This window comes from Centropristis striata, chromosome 2 (assembly GCF_030273125.1).
Source record: "Centropristis striata isolate RG_2023a ecotype Rhode Island chromosome 2, C.striata_1.0, whole genome shotgun sequence".
In the NCBI taxonomy this organism is placed as follows: Eukaryota; Metazoa; Chordata; class Actinopteri; order Perciformes; family Serranidae; genus Centropristis; species Centropristis striata.
Genome location: NC_081518.1, coordinates 7,185,484 through 7,209,458, shown reverse-complemented (window position 1 = coordinate 7,209,458; position 23,975 = coordinate 7,185,484). Strand labels below are relative to the sequence as shown.

At 37.5% G+C, this 23,975-nt stretch overlaps 2 protein-coding genes across 2 annotated transcripts in view; one reads left to right on the top strand and one right to left on the bottom strand.

Annotated features, from left to right (window-relative positions):
- kif18a (kinesin family member 18A) overlaps positions 1-23,875 on the bottom strand; it is a 29,748-nt gene extending 5,873 nt beyond the window's left edge. Inside the window, exons 1-14 of the mRNA XM_059359801.1 lie at positions 23,690-23,875; positions 20,961-21,312; positions 19,013-19,170; positions 18,703-18,807; positions 18,384-18,494; positions 17,508-17,705; positions 14,033-14,209; positions 13,845-13,919; positions 13,595-13,695; positions 10,352-10,514; positions 9,589-9,753; positions 8,418-8,539; positions 8,009-8,271; positions 5,082-5,138 (exon numbers count right to left, since the gene is read on the bottom strand). Of these exons, the coding sequence (XP_059215784.1) occupies positions 5,082-5,138; positions 8,009-8,271; positions 8,418-8,539; positions 9,589-9,753; positions 10,352-10,514; positions 13,595-13,695; positions 13,845-13,919; positions 14,033-14,209; positions 17,508-17,705; positions 18,384-18,494; positions 18,703-18,807; positions 19,013-19,170; positions 20,961-21,282 (2,017 nt within the window). The 5' untranslated portion in view covers positions 21,283-21,312; positions 23,690-23,875. The remainder of the gene's footprint in view (positions 1-5,081; positions 5,139-8,008; positions 8,272-8,417; positions 8,540-9,588; positions 9,754-10,351; positions 10,515-13,594; positions 13,696-13,844; positions 13,920-14,032; positions 14,210-17,507; positions 17,706-18,383; positions 18,495-18,702; positions 18,808-19,012; positions 19,171-20,960; positions 21,313-23,689) is intronic.
- Positions 23,876-23,925: 50 nt separating this feature from the next.
- mettl15 (methyltransferase 15, mitochondrial 12S rRNA N4-cytidine) overlaps positions 23,926-23,975 on the top strand; it is a 64,368-nt gene continuing 64,318 nt past the window's right edge. Inside the window, exon 1 of the mRNA XM_059359936.1 lies at positions 23,926-23,969. The gene's annotated coding sequence lies outside the window, so the exon portion shown is untranslated. The remainder of the gene's footprint in view (positions 23,970-23,975) is intronic.

Here is a 23,975-nt window from a genome sequence, read left to right as displayed (position 1 = left end):
CTCGCAGCCTTGGATCTTCTTTTTTTAAACTGAGAAAAACATGGTGCTAAAAAACACGACTCTGAACTCTTTAAACCCTACTTTTGGAAGGAGAAAATGTAGGTGCTGCTGCGGGAGATGTGTTACGTTAAAATAAATAAATACACACATAAAAAAATGTGTTCATATATCATAGGGCACTTAGTTTGCTGCTCTCATGACGTCAAAATGTACCATCCAAGTGAGTACCAGGAAACAATAAAATCATTGGGCGATAAATGTGCCCTAAAGCAGAATGCTAACATTAGCTAGCAGTTCTGTGACAGCTGGCTGCTTAACTGGGACTCAATACAGCAAATATCTCTATAGTTTGTTAATGTTTGTCTTTTATATAAAAAAGAGAGTGTGCTATTGTGAAAATTACCAAAATAAAAATATATATTTTTTAATGTGAATGTTAACTGCGGCTAAATAACAGTTGAGTACTGACCATAGACTGTGGAAGAGAAACTGGTGTAGTCACAGTAAAGTCATCCACTGGTTTGTGCACTATGGTTTTAAAAGCTACAAGTTTGACATTTTGGCCATCCCCACCTTGGAACCATTAGTGACCATATTTGGGCAAGAAGATGCTAGTGTTAGCTAGGTTAGCAGGGTGCATCTGGAATTCAAAATCAACAGCCGACTCCTAAGGTGCATTATTAGTGCAACCTAACGCTGAAAATACTTTTTTAGACAACCAAAATGTTAGGGTTAAGTTGACTGTATATGAAAACACACTGTGGAAAGGGTCAAAGTTCGAAGAAAAAAAAAAAACCCAGTGTGCTGCGGTAGCGACTTCTCAATTACAAGATTCCTACACTGCTTTCTCGTATATTTTACTGTAAATGGGACCATATTTAAAAAATGAACATCATGCTGTATTGAAGAAGACTCGAAACGAGCAATGGAGAACATAAACTCATGAGGAAAATGTTGACTGACGCAATCAATCAAGTCAGATGCATGGCCATTTTCTCATAGATTTTCATACAATCTGCCTTCTTTTTGCAACCAGTGGAGTCGCCCTCTACTGACCATAGGAAATAATGTAGGTTTTAAGGCACTCCTGCATTGGCTATACTTTTAAGACCCAGAAGTTGCTGCCTTGTTATTGACAGACAGCTAATGCTAGTGGAGAGAGATTAATATTTGTAAACCACTTGCAAACAGCATAGGGATTTGTTGAACTTGCATTAATTAGTGGTAATTATTCCAAGATAGCAAATTCCCAACAGAATTAATCGTTGTTATATCTCTATGACAGTTGTAATACAAGCTAAGTTTGTACAGTTAAATGCCTGTATTTAGATACAATGTAGAATTAAAACAATATATTGTGTGTTGCCTGAATGATAATGACCTTCATGTGTATTTAAATACAGATTGTAACAAGGATTGTATCCAGTTATTTCCTGCCACATTGTCTGACTGCATTTAACAACAACAGCAACAAAACCTTGTACAGGTTGCAGAGCAGAATGAGGTTAAATCACAGTGTCTGCATCACATTATGAACACCATGGCATTTCCTGCAGGAGTGTGGTGGGGGTTAGGGATGGGGCTAAAAAGGAAAAATGCCAGCACATAAAGGAAGTGAGAGTGCTAAATGCAAAGGTGAATGACTGATTTAGACATTTCCTTAAATATCAAAATGCAATATTTAGCAAATGTGAGTCAGACCTCAGACAGCACACCCAGTGAGGAGACGATGATAAATAGACCTTTTCTGTGGCAGAGGAGTTGTCCCTAGCAATAAATGGCAGCAGAGTTCCTTCAATCACATATTTTTGGCTTGTAGGGGATTAATACATGCATGAGTTGCTATTTCTGGTGGAGGCTGCACTGAATTAGGGTCGCCTGGTTGCTGCTGCCTGTTTTTTATAGTGCGCCTTTTCTGGTTGGTGGAGCAGGGGAGTTTACGTCTGTTGACGTTTTTTCCTGCCCTGCTGTGGATCTGCATTTTCATGAATGAAGCTCAAGAGGGATTGGGAGGGTTAGATGCTAGACAGACAGAGAAAAACATTTGAGGGTAGGAGGGAAAGAAAGGCAGAATGGAGGAAAAAGCCAGACTAAGAGACGTTTGAAGCAAAAGGGACAGCAAAAACCTAAGGAGGAAAAAATAGATAAGAGAGAGGAGAGAGGTAGAGGATCGAATGGGAATATAAAAAGAACAGTATAAAGGGGGCAGTGGGAGGTAGCTGAATGAAAAATCAGGAAGCTATTAATAAATGCACGTGTGGACACATCTAAAATCATCACCTAACTGTGGAATGCAGAAATGCTCCTTCAAAGTGATCACTTTTGTGTGATTTGCTATTATTAAGCGACCCACAAAGAGTTAACGCTTTTTCAAAACCCCAGCCCTCTCTAAAACTGATGAAATTTGATTGGCTTTGCAAGCTGCAGGGTGGAGCTATTTCTCATAACATGCTGCAGTGACTACCATTAAGAGCTGAGGAAGCAGTAAGGGACTAACAAACAGCGTCAGGATAAGATCAGAGCAGTTTGTCTGAATGCTAAATAAAAGCCTTGTTTATTAAAACATCTGTGTTATTTCAACTAAATAAATTAGAATCTGTCATTAGTTGACTGGTCTTTAAAGCACAGCTGATAATGCTGCACAACATGTAGAAAGCTGAACCTATTGTGTGAGTGTGTGTGCATACTGCATGCATGTATAAATGTTAGCTCTGAAATTAAGATGGACATGGTGCTTTTCGAAGATGCAAGTGTGAGCCATTGAATGCATAATTGAGGAGGATGCACAGTTATGAATTTATTGGAGATGAAACTGTAGCTACATGATTCAAATAATGAGAACATAGTGATGCAAGGCAGTTATTTAAAGGATGAATGAATTACACTGATCGCACTATATGGAAATTCACTATAATAAAGCTATTGTGGAGCCATGAAAAGGCATGCATATCGTTATAAAAATTGGATGCATGTCTGGACAATTAATGATTTCTAAGGTGCTGTTATATGTATGCCTGTAGATATTATTGATGTAATCTTAACACGTCTTTTTGTGTCTGGTACATTTAGTTATAATGCTGTACAGCTGTGTACACTACTGCTGAAGGTACATTGTAAGTTATCTCCTAATTCAAAGCAACTACACATACAACATTGTCACATTATAGTTATTAATCTTGCATAGCAACAAATAAGATGCATTGTTTTATTATTATGCATCCTGCAAACAGCTGTTTTACTTTAAGTTCTATTAAGTTACGTCTTCCTTTCACTCACTTTCAAAACAAATGCAAGTGCTAGTCAGATCAAGATCTTTATGACACCACCAACATGCATGAAAACACTACCTCAGGGGCTGCCAACACATAATATAAATTGCTTTAAAAGGTATACTGTGCAGAAAATGTATGCATGTATGCTATCCCACCTCCCCAGCTCAATGAAAGTGACAGAAAACCGGAGATTATCTCCTGTTTTGGAACACGCTTTGTTCATACACTTCCACGCCGTGTCTGCTATTTTCGTAGCTATGCGCCCAAAGGATGACGCCCAGAAAGAGGGCAGGGCTCTGCAGATACACTAGCACACACTTCTAGCGGATCATAAGTGATGATTGAGAGGGAGTATTTTCGTATTAAGTCTCTCTGTTGTTGTTTTTAGGGACATCTGGAATAGTATTCCTTTAAGGAAGGTTGCAGATTATTTTACGCCCCTTGATTAATTTTGTTGTTAATAACAGGGATTTTTAACACTCTATAAATTTATTTTATTTTTTTGTCATTTACTTTTTATTGGTTTTTGATTTTACATGTAAATGAACAAAAAAAACAAACAATCAACACGAAGACCTATAGACAAATACAGAAAATATCAAGGGAAAAGTAAAAGCGTACAAAAGAGAATTGGAAAACACCCCAAAAAAAGGAAGAGGTACAAAGAAATGAAAGTATTCTGATCGTCCAATCTGAGATTAACTGAAATGCGGTTTTATGGAAGAGACATATGTAATCTATTTTTGCCAATTTTCAATAAATACCTCTTTTTGTGTGCAAATCTATTTTAATTCTTCTTCTTTTTTTTTTAAATGACAAATAGACTCCACATTTTAATGCAGAGTGTGTTAAATGGTAAATTAATTTAAACTATAGCCATTTAAGTATTTTTTCTAAAATATAAAAGCCTGCTGTGGTAATACAATTGAGTGAGTGGAGGTGCTGACATTTGTGGAAAGACAACCATAAATGTATTGGCAAAGAAAAGCTAAATTATGAGCAAATAACAATAAATGACCAAATGGGAAAAAAACAATAAAACAACTGGCTTGACATGTAGAAAGAAGGGTTGTACAGACCATCCGTACATAAAGTTGAGCTTTTTATAATAAGTTTCAGGGAAATTTAATAGCAGTGGCGACAAACTCCCTGGTGCTTTCATCTTTCATTTCCATTCAAGGAACTCTGGTCATCTGGCAGGAGTGCTTTCTTCAAAAGTTAAATTTCCCACAATACGTTTCAATGAAATGTAGACCACCTGCTGTAAATATCATTACAGCCAATTTGAACTGCAATATTTCACAAAGGTTTTTGTGTTACATTTCCCCAAAGGTTCCATGTGTACAGTTTTCCCTCTATAAAACGGGTTGCGAGTATTCACATCATTTCATTATTCATGTTTTGGCCAGAGCAGAATGTCTGCAGCACAACTATAAATCAAATTATATTACATGTCTGACTTTTATTGTTTATTTTACTACTCTGAACAAGTCCTTTTACTTAAACTGCTAAAAACATGCTCGGCAAATAAAAAGCAACACGGCAAAGTGGAAATTTAGGCTTACGCAAAACAATTGAACATTTATATGGCACATTAAAAACAACTTTATGAAGCGTGTGTTCTGCTTCAATAAAAAACACAGCATCATCTCTTAAAGTGTGTTTGGGCAAGTGTGATGGATTGAATGAAAGGTGACAAGAAGTGAAGTGAATGATTGAGGGGGCGGGAGGATTAACAGGCATGCAGGGGTTTTAGATTAATGACTACAGTATGTTAGCATGACGGGGGAGAGAGGAAAGTAGATTTACCTTTTGGTGATGGAGCAGCATTGCACAGTGATGCTCTTCTTGAACGCTTATCTGCACCTATGAATTAAAAAACAAAGCATAAAGAGATTTTAGGAAAGCAACGTCAACACATTATCTGAACAACATAGAAAGCTTGTAAAATATCTGCAACAATCTGACATAAAAATGAAAAGTTACCAAGGGGAAAAGGCTTTCAGACGCTTACAAAAGAGCTGATTCAAGGAGTTCTTATTGTGCAGACTGTATCAAAAATCGAACCAGCTAAACAAATTGTGATTCCATCTTTTCTTTAGAAAAAAGTCAATCTGGCTATTGTACGATGTTCATTCAAAAGCCCAAGCGTGGTGCAAAGTGCAGTGTGCCCTAGTCTTTAAGTCAGAAAAAGTTGTAATTTGTAATGAATTGCCGAAATGTCAAGTGAGGTGGAGTGTTTTGGGTCTTATACAAACATCTAATAATATTTTAAACTTTATTCCATTTGCCACAGAAGGCTGACGCGAATATCTGTACTGAGGGGCTGTCAAATTCTTTGTATTACGGAAGATGAATTTAATTGAAATTCAACAAAAAACGCTTTCAAAGTGCTGAATGTAATATAATTTGAAATGAGCCAGCAATGGAACAGAGGGACAGGTGCAGAGTTTACAGCTTACAAACGATGGACATTATCACAGTAATTGAGTATTGTTAGCCAGCTTTGGTTCCTGCTGCACCGTCTGTCATGTCTTAAATGTCACGAGGGCTCGGATTATATAGTTAAAAAATGATCAAGTGCAATGTCATCAGTCCTACAATACCCACTATACCTGGACTAATGCCAAATATACTGGGCCTCATAGAACTACTTTACATGACACCTGACTAATATGAAACCTGTCACATTACAGAACCATCAGATGAGATTATGGAATTATGGAAAGTAATAATCTAAATCAACAAAATTACACACTCTTTTCAATTGATGTGATGTCTGCAAGGGTGTAGTTTTAATTTGCGCAAAACATTAACTGGGAAATGTTAAAGGCAATACGCTTACTGTGTATAATTACTGGCTTTAAGAAAAGCAGCATGTGCTTAATGGGATACCTTTCATGTGTGCAACACTCTCCACGCGGCTACTATATGTAACCTCTTAGCACTTAACATAATGTCATTACCAAATTAGTGTATTGTGAAAGGGGAATGTTCGCTGTAATTATGATTTAAAGCAACTACAAGGAGCTTTTAACCTGTTATGAAACAGTCTTAATTTAAAACGGATGCCTCTATATGACCTACATAAGGAATTAAAAGCATCTGAAAGAAGCTCGGCCATTTCTACATTGTTAATGTCTGTCCCAAGTCTGTTTCCCAGCAAAAACAGACGAAACGATTTAGCCTATGTATGTTTAAATTTTCTCAGGCATTGTTTTATAGCGAGTACAATCTTAGCCAGTTAAAAGGAAGCAGGAGGAGATCTTTCTTAATGGAACTATATTTTTGACATTACATTTCTTGGTGATGAGTGCTACTGGAGCAAGATCAGCAAAGAGGAAAAGAAAAGCATTAAGAGCAGGAAAAAAAAGAAGAAAAAAGTGCACGGCCATGAACACAATTTAACCGAGGTCAGTCATTCAACAGATGGAAAGAATTGTGGCATTTCAAAGGATTCATAACTGACCCTGAATTGTCCCTCTTCTCTCCTAGACATGTATGTAGTATGTCTAGATTATCCAAATACATTGTGAGATTAGGTTGTATGTCAATATATGAATTTATGTTGTTGGGTATATGTATATTACATGTTATTAATCTCACAAAGCCACAAATAGATATTACAAAATATTAAAAAATAGTGTGAAAAAGCAAGTTGCATCTTTCTTCCACTCACTTCAAAAATAAATGCACACGCTAGCCAGATCAAGATATTAACAACACGAGGCGGTAGTGTTCAAGGAAACACTACTGGTTTTGTCCACAGGAGCCGCCAAAATCAACACAAAATAATCCTTGTGTTTTTAAATAAAAAAAAAATAGAAGTTTTTTTTTTTTTTACAACATTAGCTAGCTTTCAGCTATGCTTTTGAATTTCAGAGGCATTAATAACTGATTTAACTAGATTCAGTCACTGTGAGTCATTCTCAGTCACACGCTCAGTCTCTGGGAGGGGAAGGGGGGGACAAAGTTAACTGAGGGGGACAAATCATTAATATGTAATTGCTGGAGCAACTTTCCTTCCCATAAAATCATGCCATTACTGCATTTCTTCCTACCAGCAGGTGGTGAATGCATGCAAGTTATTGTATTTTTTTATTCACAATTAATTAATTAAGGAGCTGTGGTGCATTATCCCAGTTGCTATTTATAACATAACATTTAATGGGCATTTTCCAACTGTAGATGTCTTCATTATAAGTAATCATCCATTACTGCACCGTCTGATGTTTTAGTTGGTCAACCCTTTTGTGGCCATGTGGTCAGGTCTTCCAGTATTTATCAGCCATCTGACATCTTCCCAGTCAGGCTACATGACAGCACATATAATGACTGAAATTATTAGTGGGATAATTGATTGAGAGGAAATAAATTAAGCAATAAATAAACCAAGGAAAATACAAAACATCCACTAGTTGCAGCTTTTTAACGGTCAATATGAATCTAAAATAGATTTTAAAAGAAAAATCAATATTTTGATCTTCAGACAGAAGATCAGTCAGTTATATAAAACGGGATATTTCATTACATCAGCTGAGGGTGCTGGGCTTTTTTTTACTTTTTCTTCTGTAAATACACAACTCATCGATTAATAAAATAAATAAGTAGATAAATTGATAATGTAAACACTCATAACATGGCCTACTACTTTTCCAACCTTCTTTAATTTTGATTTTTTTTTATCAGAACAAACCATCAAGAATAAAACGGAGGATAAGCGTATGATGACTTACTGCAGGGACTATTCTGGTGGTATAACAGATGTGAGAAAGACAGGACAGGTGCCAGCTCATTTATCTCCCGGGACTCCGCTCCAATCCCTCCACCTTTCAGCTGCTGCCCCACCTCTTCCTGGTCTGCCCAGACCACGCCTCTTTCCCTCAGCACAAGGTTCTCCAGTTCATGGTTCTCCGTCTCGTCCGCAGCTGAGACCTGCCCAGCCACCCGCAACGCAGAGTAGTGACGACTATAAGCTGGCAACAAGATGTTCACCATTCTGAAATGTAATAAGAAAATATTATTGAGACATTTTTGTCCAGGAGAAAAAAAACATGGGTTACAGTGAGGTTAAGTGCAGTTTATTCAGCTGCGCTGAGTAATAGTTAATTAAATAAGAAATGTTTCTAGGTATTGTCAACCTACTTCTGCATACGCTTGTTCTCCTGGTCCTGCAGTGCGGTGAGCTCGACCATCTGCTTGATGTGTTGTTTGAGATCATTAACCTGCAGCTCTAGTCTGTGGCAATGCAGGCCCTTATCTAACACCTGAACAAGAGGAGAAGAGAGTTCAGAGAGCAGAAAGGATAAGGCAATAGCCAATCTAACACGACAGCATATTGAATTAGAACACTGGTGGGCAGAATTAAAACAAAACAAAACAAAAGGAGGTTGGTGGTCAGGATATGAGAGAAAAGATGCAAAGTTCTGTTTTCATCCATGTTTCATCAGAAAAGCTGTCTGCTCAGGGTAAGGGAGGGGAGAAAAAAAAAAAAAAAGAACTCTGACGTAAAGAAACTACGAAACAACAGCAGAGAGAACATTTGACCGGTGAGTGCGTCATAGTTCTGGGTCAGTTCCTGGAAGAAAGGATAAAGAAGAAAAAAATAACATGGGCATGGTTTTAGGTAACTGGCTGCTGTGTGAGGGATGAGTAAAGGGTATTGATTTATTCTCTTCAGTGATCCACGAGTGAGCTGGAGAAATAAAATGAGCACGGTTCTAATTACTGGGAGAACAGATGGGAAGAAAACAAAGACAGTCACGACACCAGTAGAGACACAGCCTACCTTCCAAAATAAACAAACAAAAAAAACACCAAGTGATGAGTTTTGAACGATGTAACCCACATTGTGAAGTTTTTCTCTACATCTAATCATGCTTATTTGTCTTTTTACATTAACTCAAACTATTTCATCCTGTCCACAAGTTATGTAATTAAGTACCTAGTTTTACTCAGTGTTCGTCTCTACTGATCTATTGTACAAAGTCTGACAAGAATTTATGTTTTCCATCACCCATGTCAGCGATAAGCGTTGCTGGAATTTGTATCAACATGACTACAAGCACTGTGGCAATTACAACATAACATGGCATCTTACATACAGCTGTTATAATTATTAAGATAAAGGTTATACTTAACCTTGAAGCAATTCCATTTTTTAATGATGAGAAAAAAAACCATCAAGTTTGGAAAGTCTATCTACTTACTTATCAATTTACAAGATGAGTCACAACAAAACCACAGATCTGCCAGTCAATTACTCGGCTGTTTTTCAGCACCAGTAAATGTGAAAGGGCCAATTAGTTCTATTTACCTCTGAGGTCTGATCATTTGACTTCAGCAGCTTAATCTCATTCTCGACACGATGCAGCCAGCCGTCATTGTCCAGGAACCGTGTTTCTGCCTCCTTCAAACGTTTGCGAATGTGTTGCTGCTGGGTGCGTAAGCTGGCAATCTTCCGCTCATGCTTACAAGTGGCCTATTGAAGCAACAACAACAACAAAAGATATATTTAAGTGATATTATGAATGGCTCGTTTTTTGTGCTAGTATTACAATGACATTCTATTAACTGTGTATATTTTCTAAATGGAATAATTATAGCTGCAAGCAACAATATGGCAAGAAGGAAGCAAGTCAAGCAACAGAGTTTAATGTAAAATTATTTGTATTTGCTGTTCATTTTTGAAGAGGATAATCTGAAATGATTTCTCATTTTTTATGAATGTTGTGAAAGTTTTAAAATGCAGACAGATGATTAAGCACCACTCTCGAGTATTTTTTTCCCCGCAGTTTAGTTTGTTTTTGGATGGCAGTCAACCATTCTGCAAAGTCTGCTACCAAAATGTCTAAAGAATGAACTTTTTTATATTTTAAATGGCATTTACAGCTGGGACTAACACTGGGACTCATATGGCAGAGAGGAGCCAGGAGCTGGGGAGCAGTGACCCTGTCCTGTAGTGGCGTAAATGAGAGGCCAAGACAACTATAGAGAACAGAGAAGTGAAATGATGACTCAGCAGCTGTTTTTCTGCGGGGATGATGGAATCTGTGGATAGCAGCGTAAGCATCAGCTACCTTCTCAGTCTTTTCTTTGGCACAGAAATATTGGACCTGCAGGTTGTCCTCCTCACTGTACCGCTGGCGCAGCTCATTCTCCTTCAGTTGTCTCTCCAGATCCAGCTGTTCTTTCCTGATTTGGGCCCGGCCCGTGAAGATTTGCTGCAGAGTTCCTGACACCCTAGAGAGAGAGAGCGCGAGATAAAAGTGATGTACAAATTTTACATGCTTTGCCTCAAAAGCGCTGCATTAGGAAATTTGAACTTAACAAAAAAGTTAATGTAAAAACTTGCCTAAAAATCACTTTGGCTATTAAATTTAATAATATCAAGAGTGCTTTGAGTCCTATTTTATTTGCAATTAAATGAACATTCTGTGATTCACATGTGTAGTCTAATGTAATAGAAACAAACTGGTACTGACAAAAAGGGTCTCTGGTCATTTATGAGGCTGTATCGGTTTTGTTTTGGACTTCATAATACCAAAGATATTTTTTTGTTTATCCATTCTGATTCACATGCATGGGACAGACTATTAGAAATACCTTCTTGTATAGTACAATCTAACAAAACATCACCATTGTCAGGGATTCAAGACAGATTTGATTTTAAGCTTGTGTGTGAAACAAAAAATAGTTTTTAATTGTGGTGCCAAGAGCTATTATAAACTACTTGTTTGTGTATTTAACACATCTTAAAAAGGCCATAAGATATTATATAGTTTTATCAACTCAATAAACTACAGTAATACAACTAATAGTGAAAATAAAATCTAAAATATTAAAATATACCACATCAAATGTTTGCATGACTAATATTGTTATTCTCCACGGTTAATTAATGGTGCTTTAAGGCTTGAATCAATTAATAAGTTATGTGTTAACCTTTTCATATAATCTAAAAAGCTTCCACAAGATGCCAGTTCTGTTCGTACTGAGCCAGAAAGATATTCTTAGCTATATGATGTATATATGTATTCCTGGAACAGAGCTGAAGTGATATCCAGATTGGATGCAAGTGGCTGTCTGGTTGAGTTAAAGCAGGAGGAGAGACAGGAGAGGCATGCAGGTAAATAAGACTGGAGAGCTGTCGCTGAAATGTGACTGCACTCTTCAATGTAACTCCAGTGACGTAGGAGACGTCGTGGCCTTGCTAGACTGCTGAATTTTTAATAGCGTGAGAAGCGTGCAGCCTCTATTCAGAGCCTCTCACTGTGCGAGTTGTGAATTCTGATGCCAGTGAATGAAATGTGTGGGAGTGAGACTCATTCAGCTTTTCTGTGTGTCCCCCGCCCCCAACCCAAATACCCCGACAGATGCCACTGTGTGCCTTAAAGATGACTAAATGGGATGTGGTTGATCCGATTTATGGAAAAGAAATTAAAGTGTATATATCATTTGAATTAAAACAAAAGGTGCTGCACAGCTGTCCCTATCAAATAAAAAATGGCATATTTAAAGAAAGGATAGTTAAGCTAATGTTGATTATAGCCATTATATCAAAAAATTGCATATTTGTAGCAAAATGAAATAGTCTTTTTTCACCAGTGTTTTTATATTGTGACCCTTAGGCCACAAAGCACACCTGGTTTTAAATCCAAGAAGTAATAGTCTCTGGCCATATAGCTAGATCAAAAACCAGTATATCGCTTGATAGATATGTGCAGTTATGAAAACATTTTTTCACACAATATATAATGCAGAAAATTTAGCTTAGCATGTTTTAGAAATTGTGTCAGCTATTAAATTTTTTTATTCTTTTTTAAAAAATGTCAGCAATTGACTGAAACTGAACAGTAATGATGTTTATTTAGCTATTTATTTTATTCCTGTTTATTCTTTATTTTCCTCAGTTATCATTTATAGAATTGTCTGACAATGTAATATATTGTCATTGGCCTCATAAATCCAATATTGGTTGGGCTACAGAATGTAATATGTGACCTTCGTAATGTTTTTGAACATGTCATCCTGTTTTAATTAAACACAAAAAGCAAAGACTTACCAGGAATTTACATGGTAACAACATTTGTTATAAATTTAAAACTAGAATAACGTTTTCTTTACCTTCAATTTGTCTGAAAGCTCAATTAATTACTGTGACATTGTTTATTAATATCTTTTTTTTTTAGGATATAAATAATGGTATGCTACAGAGCTCAAATTCTTACTTAATGTAGATTCTGGTACGGTGTTGCACTTTTAGTTCTAAAATATACTAACATACAAAATAATAATAATAACAACAACAACAAAAAGCAAACAAATCTTTTTCTCTATCCCTTAAGGTCTCTGCATCAAACAGTATAAGAACTAGTTCCAAGGGACATTAGACTGTTATGAAGATGCATAATTTTCCAAGAAGTAACAGTTTCCAGGAGATTCAAGTTCCCATTTCATAAAAGTAACACAAACATGTTGTTTAAAAAGGAAAAAAATATCAGGTCAAGTAGGCGTGCTGTGAGCTGATCTAGCTAGACAGGGCTATGGGAACTGATCAAGGCCTTTATCAGCAATTTAGCAGAAGTGGCTTTGGATCATAAATTCTGACACTTTTGTTTCTGGTAGGTCAGCTGTCAAAAACACCACTAAAGCATTGTGTTGTGAGTGTGTGAGGGTGGCAGCACAAACAAATAAATAAACAGCAGCTGGCATTTTCAACTAATGATATCCACACTGACACTGCAAGTTACCGATCAAAGCATGTAGAACTGCTTTGGGTTAAAAAAAAAAGTTGCTTTGCTATTTCAGCAACCACATGCTGGTGCACCACACCTTGAAAGTGCTGCTCCGGGTTAAAAACAACATTTGAACTTTGTTTTTGTAAAGGGTGAAGACAGGCTAGTATCCAAACACTACCAAATAATTTCCAGCCACAAAACTTTCTCTCCAGAGTTACAGGTTATCATATAAAACATTATAGGTCACCATAAAAACATTTTCAGTGTGGATATTTATCCAATATAAATAACAGTAGTAAACGGATAAAGAAACAACATTAAATAAAACTCTACAACCTGGACGACACTGCTTAATTACACCTTACACTACCTGATCCACAACCAAACAATTACTATGGATCTGGAGCTACCAGTCCCATGAACTCCTCACCACTGTATAAGACATTGGTAAATGCATGACACATGATCTTTTTGCTTGTAATAAGCCTCTCCAATTACAATGTTTACAATAACATACATTATGACAAATTAAGAAACTACGACTCATATGTTTTAGATGACAATCTAAATGACACAGCTTACCTTTGGAACTCTGCTTGTTTCTGTGAAGAGATCATGTTAGAAGCCCCAGGCGCCATGCTCTTCTCCTCATATTCTTTTAGTTTCTTCTTCAACTGTAGAATCTTTAGAAAAGAAACATTGAAAAAGCATTAAAAAAAATTAAAACCACTGATTATGGCGAATGGAAATTTTAAGCATGAGAACTAATAATATGGAGATTTTCTGACTTTTTTTTTTAATGAGCATGATAGTGTTGGTTGTTTCATATTACCTCTTGCCGTTGCTTCTCACATATCACTGCATACTGGCCAATGTGACTGTCCAGGCTTACAACATTACTCTTCAGCTGATAGGTAAGGGTAGAGAGAAAAATTGAATGATTTAAAATGAATTCATCTATTATTTCAAGAATCACAACTATTAACGATTATAAAACAATACGATGGGTGAAATACTAACCGAGGATTTAATCTCCTTGGCCCTGTTGGCGTACTTCAGTGTGTTGTGAGTGTCGTCATATGACTTGGATGAGGGGCCAACATTGGCAATCATGACAGTCCTGCAGTTACCCCCCAAGGAGTCTTTAAGTAACCGCGTCAGCTTGCTGTCCCTGTACGGTATATGAGTTTTCTTACTCTAAAACAAAGAGAAAATATAATATCAGTCCAGGAAAGAACACCATTTTTAACATTCGGGTGTACACAAACAAGCAGCTCACAAAACAAAAGGCATTTCTTCTGGTGAGACTGTGTTTAGTTGGAAAAAAACATATAATAAAAGTTTGAAACGATTAAATACCAAATCCAGGAATTCAATACGTCCGTCTGACATGACACAAATCACAATTAAAGAATGAAAAAAGTGTATTATTGCTTTGGTATGCAGGAGTTCTAAAAATGTGAGGTGCGCCCTAATATACATTCTCCATCTGGACAAGCTCCACAAGAGAAGCTTAGTCATATTACACTGTTTGGTGGGGACCAATAAACCTAATGGGTAACAAAGTTCAGTATGGAGTGTTTTAGAGTTAAAACTAGGAACAGCCATCCACAACACTGGTCTGGAATCTTTCTGCATCTGGTCTGTGAGCACTGCTCAGTCTGCCATAATGGCACTAGATAGACTACAGCTGCTTAGGTGAGTCACAATCTCCTGGGCATTGGAATTGCAGAAAGTCACATTAAAGTTAAGTAACAAAGGAGTGTAAAATGATCTCTTTTGGGGTTAGCAGCTGTGCATGCATTTCTCCATGGAAAAACCCCTAAGCCTACATCTGGATTCAAATATCTTAGTTATAGTTCATGTCAGGTCCAGGGAGTTTCAGGATAGCCCTGCCAATTTGGAAAAAATATCTACTCTTTAATAAGAGCAGAATTCCTTATAACTTATTCTTTCAGCAAAGTCAGTATCTAAAAGTAAACTGGAAGGTTTGTTTTGACTCCATTATTTTTGGTCAATAATGGAGGATCAGTCCTCTAGTGTAAAATGACCTCCAGTAATTTACAGGTGACTGGAGGGATCTGCTTTGGTGTGAATTTGGGGTGTAAAGCAGCCACGGAGTTGGCATCAAAAGAAACCCATTGACACAGTAGCTGCTTTTACACAGAAATTCCATGTTAGTGCCGTAAATAAGATCTGCCATTACACATTTCATTTTTTTAAATACACTGAACCAAACAACGCTGGCATAATGCCACCCCCGTGTGTGATTTTAGATAGTATGCCGGAATTCAGGAGCAAAATAGGCATGATGTGTAACACAACAGCATCTGCGTCTAGTGTGTGTGTGTGTGTGTGTGTGTGTGTGTGTGTATTACCGCCATATTGGCTGTCTCTTTCACACAGATGTTGATTACTACCTCTGCTGCCGGCTAAACAACTCTGTCACCCCACTTTCAATACAGAACGGCAAGGCACAGTTATGAACTGGTTATGCTGATCGTGTGGTGCTCTGTTCTTACTTGCATTGCTTTTTATTATAGCAGACCAGATAATACAAATTAAATGTGTTCCAATGTCTTTTTCTTGCAGTTGTCAGACAACTGCATGACCATAAAATATTCATTTGAACAGAGGTTGTAAATGCTAAGAGGATGGAATCGGAAGCCAAAATGGGGAGAAAGGATGCCGCGTCAAATACATCCGCATTGGTTTGGACATCGCCTAAGGCAAACAACTTACAACAAAAACCTCTGTGCAGCATAGCATGAAGATGACATACTGAACAGCCCAAACAGAAGTAGCAGACATTCTTCTTCACTCAAACGAATGGCATGTCAGCCCAGACACAAGTGGGGACATTCTTTCCTGTAAACAATGGCCACAACATGAATTCCTTGTCTGCCAACAGTAAACACTGCAGCACCAATAACCATGGGGATAGGGTGGGGATTTGTGGTGGGCGATGCAAGTCTAGGAACGCTCAAGAATCATGAGCAGAGTATAATACTAACTGTACACAGTTCTAACACAAGAATTAAGTAACCTGTTGAAGAAGTATCACATTTCAACATGTCCGTGGTACATTTGCACAGCACTTCCTAAATGCATGTGGCCTGCTTGCGCCTCATCCCTTGAGACTGGTGTGTAAAATGAGAAGACTGCTTGACAGGTTAATGTATGCAACTGGAATGAAATAATACCCAAATACTCAGCTGACTCTCCACTTCCCAGGCTCTCTGTTTCATATGGTGGCTTGTGCTGCACTTCATATACCGAGAGCAACAATATATAGAACAAGCATAAAAATAATACAAAAAAAGAAAAAAAAGTCTGCATGTTCACTGTATTTGGACACTGTCTGGACAAATCTACATGCAATCATTTTTTTTTTTACATACTGTCACTCTTTCAGTTTGTCTGTAAACATTAACATATGTATTTATGTGGTGATAGAGTTAATAGTGAGTAATATCACTGCCAAACAATGTAGCAATACAGACTCTCTTTGCATTTTTTAAAAGCCTGTATATGTATAAACTTTTTTACTTTCATAGGTTAAAACAGTTAAATGTTGCTTGATTTTACTTTATTTGCAAAGCCCTGTAAAATGATTTCAAACATTCCTAAATACATCAGTATTTTAACTTTTATCAAGCAGTGAATAACAAAGTAGCATTAGATTTATTATAAAGCCGCTCAAACTTTCTACAGTCTGGCAGATGTTGCTGTGTACAGCTGTCTTCACTAACAAGGTGTTTTCAGTGCATTCAAAATCGTGCGTTACAACGCCAAGCGCACAATATTGTTTAAATGTCAACCCTTTCATGAACAGATCACTAATCTTAACTTCCAGCTGTCACTGAGACATATGACAGACTGCTCCCTGCAAAATGTGAAACACTGTTAAATATTTAAAGTGAGACCGCATTTTCCAGTTTCTCTTTTTCCCCCTGATTTCTCTATTACTAGAACAAGTCCACATGTTGTTTTCCAGGGTCCCAAAACAATTAAGAATTTCTAGGAACGAGTGGGCACCCTGGTACTGGGGCATAATGATCTTGGAAAATGTGAACAGTGTTTGCAGCATAAGCTGGTCCTGTAAAATGTTGACGTACATCCCTTGACAATTATACGACCAGAGCATTCATTAGACCTAATGCTAAAATTACATGGATATAAACAACATTCATGACAACGTAAGCGGATATTAGTCTGGTCAATTTCATCATGGATCTTTTTCTCTCTCTAGACCTTATTTTGTATTATGGGGTCCCCTAAATACATGGGAAATAAATAAATGTCCACCTTGTCTAAGCAGTGCACCGGAAATCTGAACACCAGCTTTTGGCTGTTTTGAACACTGCTATGTTTAAGTAGTTTGTATCCATGGTGACTGTGATTGAGCTAATAAACGCAAAAGGTGCTTCTTTATGTGTGTGTACAGTATTTTATCTACAGTAACTACATTATACGTAGAGTAATATGAACTCACCTTTGGGTCAGCAAGAGCATTGATGACATTTCCCAGGGCAAGTAGTGAACGATTGATGTTAGCACCTTCCCGCAGACGCGCCCCTTTGGCGTTGGTGGCGCTGGCCCTCTCTGAGCCTGCCAGATCAATCAGGCTCATTTTGGCAACGCAGGCATTAGGATTCAGACTGGCGGTTTTGTCTTGCTGTCTTAAATAGATCTGAAAAACAGAAGACACAACTGTCAATTTGGACCTATCAAAAAGCAAATTATGCTGATATATTGTTGGATCTTTGTAGCCTGGAAACCAGTCAGATCTGCAGAGCTCATGTTTTATTTGCTCTTACAGGTGAGTCTGGTCACTCTCCCATTCTGACAGATTTCCAGCTGACCATTGCCCAAGCAGGCCAATCACAATGGTTCATCTCATATACATGCATTTGATAGGATGACTAACATCCAACGCAACGGATGAAACTCGGATCAAAGTGTCAAACTAGACAGGGCTGATTAAATATAAATCAAGATTCTGTCCTATTATTCATCTCAAACATTTTCAGAAACACATTTTAGTGTACTGTTTAAATGTTGAGTTTGTGACTGTATTGTTCATGCTCGAAAACGGACCAAGCAACGCCCCAACTTCCCTGTGTTGCTCAGCGCAATGTCACTCTTTTCTTTGCTCTGATTGGTTGGGGTAAGATGTTCTTTTAGTGAAGAAAGATGCTTCAAATACGTATCATCTTATAAACTGAAGATCTTAGGAACGTCACACTTGTATTATATTTACGTTTCTTTTGTTAATATTATATTTTTATGTTGCGATTCTATGCTTTGTTGACATTATGCTCGAACCTAATTGTTGCTTTGGGATTTAGATAACACTGGGTTGAAATACCTGAAACACAGCATGGGACCGGGAAGAGGTGGCATTCATGTCAGTAGGGTGCTGCGTCCTGTTGCGATTGCCAGAATCCAAAGCATCAAGAATGTGCTCTGCAGATTTGGGCTGTATAGAAAACAAAAACAGAAAAACCGCATTGATGGTGCGTGACTCAATAAAAGACCGCATTTGGAACAACCACACTGTGCTGTACTTGCAAAGCAACAGAGCAGTGAGAATGCTCAATGGTAAATAATCTGGATATAAAACCCAGTTTAAAAGTACAATATTGTGTCTCTATAAGGGAGTGTGTATAATACATGTTGTTACTAACCTGATGTAGTGTTAGTCCCTGAACAACCACTCCTTTAGAGCTGTCCTCTCTGACTGCAAGAGGCCCTGCATTTGCCAACAAGTCTCTGATCTGTTCATTGTAAACCTGTAAACAAACAACAAATATGACTGCAAACAGCTGCAAATCCATTAAAACCATCCCAAGACCTCAGTAAAGACAAACACGTATGATTGGGCTAAGGCTCTGCAAGGGATAGAAGTCAAAGTCTGAGAATCACTTTAACACAAAAAATGAACAGGTCTGAACTAATACAAACAACAAAACAAACAATGAAGACTCAAATAATCACCTCAAGATATGAGAATGCAACAGCAAACTCTTTTTCCTCCTTGGCGTCATCCATGCGTTTAAACAGCTCTTTCATGGTGCGGTACATGACTCCAGGGTCATTTTGCGACCCTAACATAGTATGCGTCTTGCCTGCTCCAGTAGCACCATAGGCAAACACTGCAAATGAAGCATTTCTTTTTAGTAAAACATGCATATAAAAGAACAAAATATACTGCAACAACAATAGCAAAACTTACTTTGGATAGAGGATAATAACACACAAATGTGAATAATGGAAGCATCAACATATATTTTTTAAAAAGCCCATAAATGCTGTGTTTTTTGTGAAAAGTCTGGCTTTGGTGAGCCTTATTAATACAAATTAAAATGTTTTAAGCACCTATATTTGAAAGTGGGCCTACAGTATTCAATACTCACAACCCAAACCTAAATGAAAAACTTCAAACTCACACAACTGAACCAAATACAATTCATATTTTCTTGGTATCACACTACAATTCAATTAAGATGTAACAGTTGGCATTGATGTAGCATTCTACAACAAGTTTACTAAATAGTGTTCGGCAGGATCAAGATTTCCAGCTGATCCAGGCATCTTTTAATGATGACTCTCTAAAGCCAAATTTGTTTTGGGTCCTGTTTACAGCAGGTACACTAGCTGTCAAAATATCCTATTTGTGCTGATTTAAAACACTGGAACTGCACAGTTGTGAGCTAGTGACCAGCAAGTGAACCCTGGAGCAGACAAAGTAAATTAACAGCAGCCAGCACTTTCAATTAATGATACGCCAGCATGAGTCAGAGAGCCAGGGCGAGAAAAAAAATAAATTAAATTAAAAACATGGCTCTAAAGCGGGACTGGTGTGGCTCATAACAACATTTGAACTTCAGTATTCGGTCATGCAGGGGTTGAAGAGAGGCAGTCAAAAATCCAAATAGTTTACTGCCACAGCAGATTAGGTCACTTTATTCTGGAGCCCCCGAAGGATCATCAAGGGAATTTTTTTCCTGAACTACTTTTGCATGGACCTGACACTGCCAGATGGTTTGTTACATCAAACCATCTTAGAAGCAGTTATTGGAAACTGTTTGGAAAAGGGCAAAAACAGAAATTACCTGGCATGTGATTGGATGAACCATCTGTCTATCACAGTCATACATCATCTGTGGTGTATTATGAAACAGTATTATTTATCACACTGTTGCTGGTTCTAATCACAGGCTCACATCTGTTTCAGTGCAGCTAGATGGATACCTAGTGGAGCTATGGAGTTAGTTAACCTATGTCTCTACACTGAGTTATTATAACTATCTGCCGCCGACTATGCACACTGCATTTATGACCATAGCCATGGGAGGAAATAGCTTTGGCTGTTGTTGATTGTGGCTGGAACCATGGCTGTGACACATTAGGGATGTGACGATGACAATATGCAGTGGTAATGTGTGTGGAGTGAACCAACATGGTTGTTCTGGCAAGTGTTGTAGTAAAGCTACTGTATTCTTGAAATCCTACAACACTGTCATAACTGATAGAAGCACTGCATGTTCAAATCCTGTGTGGCTTAACAATGCTTTCTTGAGCAATGTTAAAATGAGCAGTAAAGAGTTGTCACAATACAACTACCATAGCCATACTCACTTACACTATTGAACCAAATACAATTAAAATGTCTTTGTCACATACTATAATTCAATTAACATGTGCTAGGTGGTAAACATTAGTATTCTACATCAAGTATACTCAAAAGTTTCCAGCAGGATCAAGATACACAACCACAAATGCGCCGTAGTCCAAGAAATAACTGATCCACAGCTTTAATCACCACAGACAGGCAGAGCAGCTGGCCAAATAAAAGCATGTGTTTATCAACATTAACTGTATATTATGTGACGTTTGTGCTATGGAGAGCTTTAACACACAGCTTGTACATTTTTTTTGTTACCTGTGCAGTTGAATCCATTCATCACACCATCCAACACTCCTTTAGTGGTGCTCTCAAAGATGTCAACTTGAGTAGAGTTCTCGCCAAAGACATGGTCAAAAACAAACTTGAGGTCCTTGTTAGCCCTCTTGTTGATGTTTCTGTTTCTGTTTCGCACTCTTTGTGCCCCAAAACACGATGCGTCCTCTTCTTTGGGGTCAAATATGAGCATGTGGTTATCAACAACCTGGACCACATTTCGACAGTTTTCTCGCTTCTCGTTCTCCGTGGTTGGCCTCACCCGAACAACCACCTTCACATGGCTGCACACGTCACTTGCCATTGTGGCCCCTCTGCAGTAACTTAGGTGTTGCTGCAAAACAAAAACAAAGAGTTAACAACATTTTACACTTTTGCAAACAGCAGCGTCATATAAAAAATATTATTCTCAATAAATAACACAAATTGAGAAAATGGACAAAAGACAGTGGGCAAATGAACTTTGCATAACGTCCAGGGTCTAAGGATTAAGGTTGTAATATGCTGTACAGATAATAATTTGTTATGCAAGCTAATCAAAGTAAAATTGTATTGTTAAAAGAAAACATAACCAGGCTGGCAAAATTTGCTTTTGGTACAGGCTATGAGAGCATGGTTTTTAAACAATTTCAATCAGTACAGGCCAACAGTACATTACAATTGCGATAATGTGGATGACCTGCAAGGAGTTGCATTTTAATACAACATCCCTGCAATAGATGATGATCTATTTAAGGTTATACAGTTTCATCTTTGTGAAGATGTTTTAGTGTCTTGATTCAAACTGCTTGACATTTTTAAGGCTGTTGAATTGTTATTGTCCCCCAACATCCAATGTTAACTTAAATTAATATTTAGCTCATTCTCATTTCAAAATAGGGTTGGCACATGAAAAAAAATATTCTAACTCCAGTTGAATAAAGACAGTGGTTTAAACCAGGTGTACCTAATAAACTGGCTACCAAGTGTATGACAATCCCTGACTGGGTGTGCAATGTTTATGTGTACTAGCAATACCTGCAAGCACAGATAACAAAAGATTGCTAACATTACAAAGACACCAATGGACCATCTTGACAGTGGCAAGGTGGCAGTTTCTCTCTTAATAAAATGTAAGACGTAAATTAACGTTAAATCTACCGGTACGTTGTGACAATGAGACCTAATGACAACATAGTAACTTATTTGTTATTGTTATTATTGAAACCTTATTAAAGCAACATGGTGCAATACAAGACAATACACCCACAAAACGCCGTCAGGGGGGTTCAACAATACAGACAAAAACATTGTAAAGTGTACATAAATTTAAAGTTTTTGTGGCTTTCATGTTGGTAGATTTCTTAATAGACTTAATATATTGTTTGGTTTCATTTTCAAAGACGAGAAAGAGAGGTTTTTGATTAACGTAACGACATTTATGGATATGCCATTTGGCTAACTGTATTATGAGACTGATGATATAGTACTGTTTTTCTTTTGCAAAAGGAAAGTCAGTGAAACCAAACAGTATATGTTCAAAGCACAGGGACAAATGAGGTTCAATCGAAAAAGAAATCAGGTTACAAATATCTTTCCATAATTTCGTTGCGAAAAGGGCAAGACCAAAATAAATGAAAAACATCTTCAGGGTGTCCTTCACAGAAAGAGCAGTTTAAGTCTATGTCTTTCTTAAATCGTTGTAAAAAACTTAAGATGGGTAAATTCTGTGAATTATCTTAAAAGATACTTCTTTAACCTTATTATTGATTACATATCTAGCAGGTAAATTCCAGATCTTTTTCCAGATAAAGTTATTAATAAGGTTATTCCAATTGGTTGTTAGATATCGTCACACTGTTAAAATAATCATTTTTGTCAAAATTGGGTTTATTTCCCCAAATCTTCACCTCATGCTGCGACCACCTATGGTAAAAGTGAAAGTGAAACAAAATGTTACTTAGGCAATTTTTTTAACATGCCTTTGTGACTTAAGCAAGATATGGTAACACTTTACTCTAAGGTGTCTACATAAGAGTGACATGAGCATGTCATAAACATGACATGGGATGTGTCATGAACATTAAGGACACTTTGAAGTAACATTAATGCTCATGATACTCGTCATGTCATGTTTCTGACAGGCTTTTGTGACTCTTATGTAGACACCTTCAAAATAAAGTGTTACCATATCTTGCTTAAGTCACAAAGACATGTTCAAAAAATTGCCTAAGTCATTTATTTCTCTTAAGTTACATAATTTACACACAGTGTTATTGCTATGCCAATAGCCATCCTTTGTTACATCCTTTTTGAGTGAAATGATCAATAAATGTCATATGTTACACTTTTGGTGAAGTTGTTTGTGTTTCCTGCAAAACTTGAAAAAATGACTTAGGCAATTATTTTAACAAGGTGACGATATGGAGTTGGTACGACTTCTTTCGTCATAGTATGTTAGCTACTGTGACATCTACACCAGTTAATGACAAATTCTCAAGTGACAGAAAGGTCACGACAAAAGATACGATAGTGTTTTTACTGTTGGTAAAGTGCGGTCTAACATGTTATTATAAATATTTACAATAAAGCACACATTACAATTGGAAACGATTGAGAGCCAACCTGCCAACGTTCACTTAGCAGGGGTTGGCTAACGCCTGCTAGCTAGCTCTCGCACAACTTTCAACGGCAGTTAGCGTTGTTTTGTCGGTTGTTCGAGTATATCTTACCTTTTTGTCAGTAACGGTTATCTCTCATTTCATGTAATAACGGTAACGCTCTCTCATGAGACACAAGTAGCTCGCATTGGGGGAAAATAAAATCGCTAGACAAGCTCAAACATAGCGATAGCCGTTCATAGCTAGCACGACAAGCGCCAATATTTTCAAAAACAAGCCTTCTTCCTCCGCCGCAGCTGAATGGATGCGAGCCGCCGGTCACGTGACGGAGCAGCGTGACGTAGCCGGACATAGTGCTGCTGGAGGCGGAGCTACACTCTGCTCTACTACGGTAAGC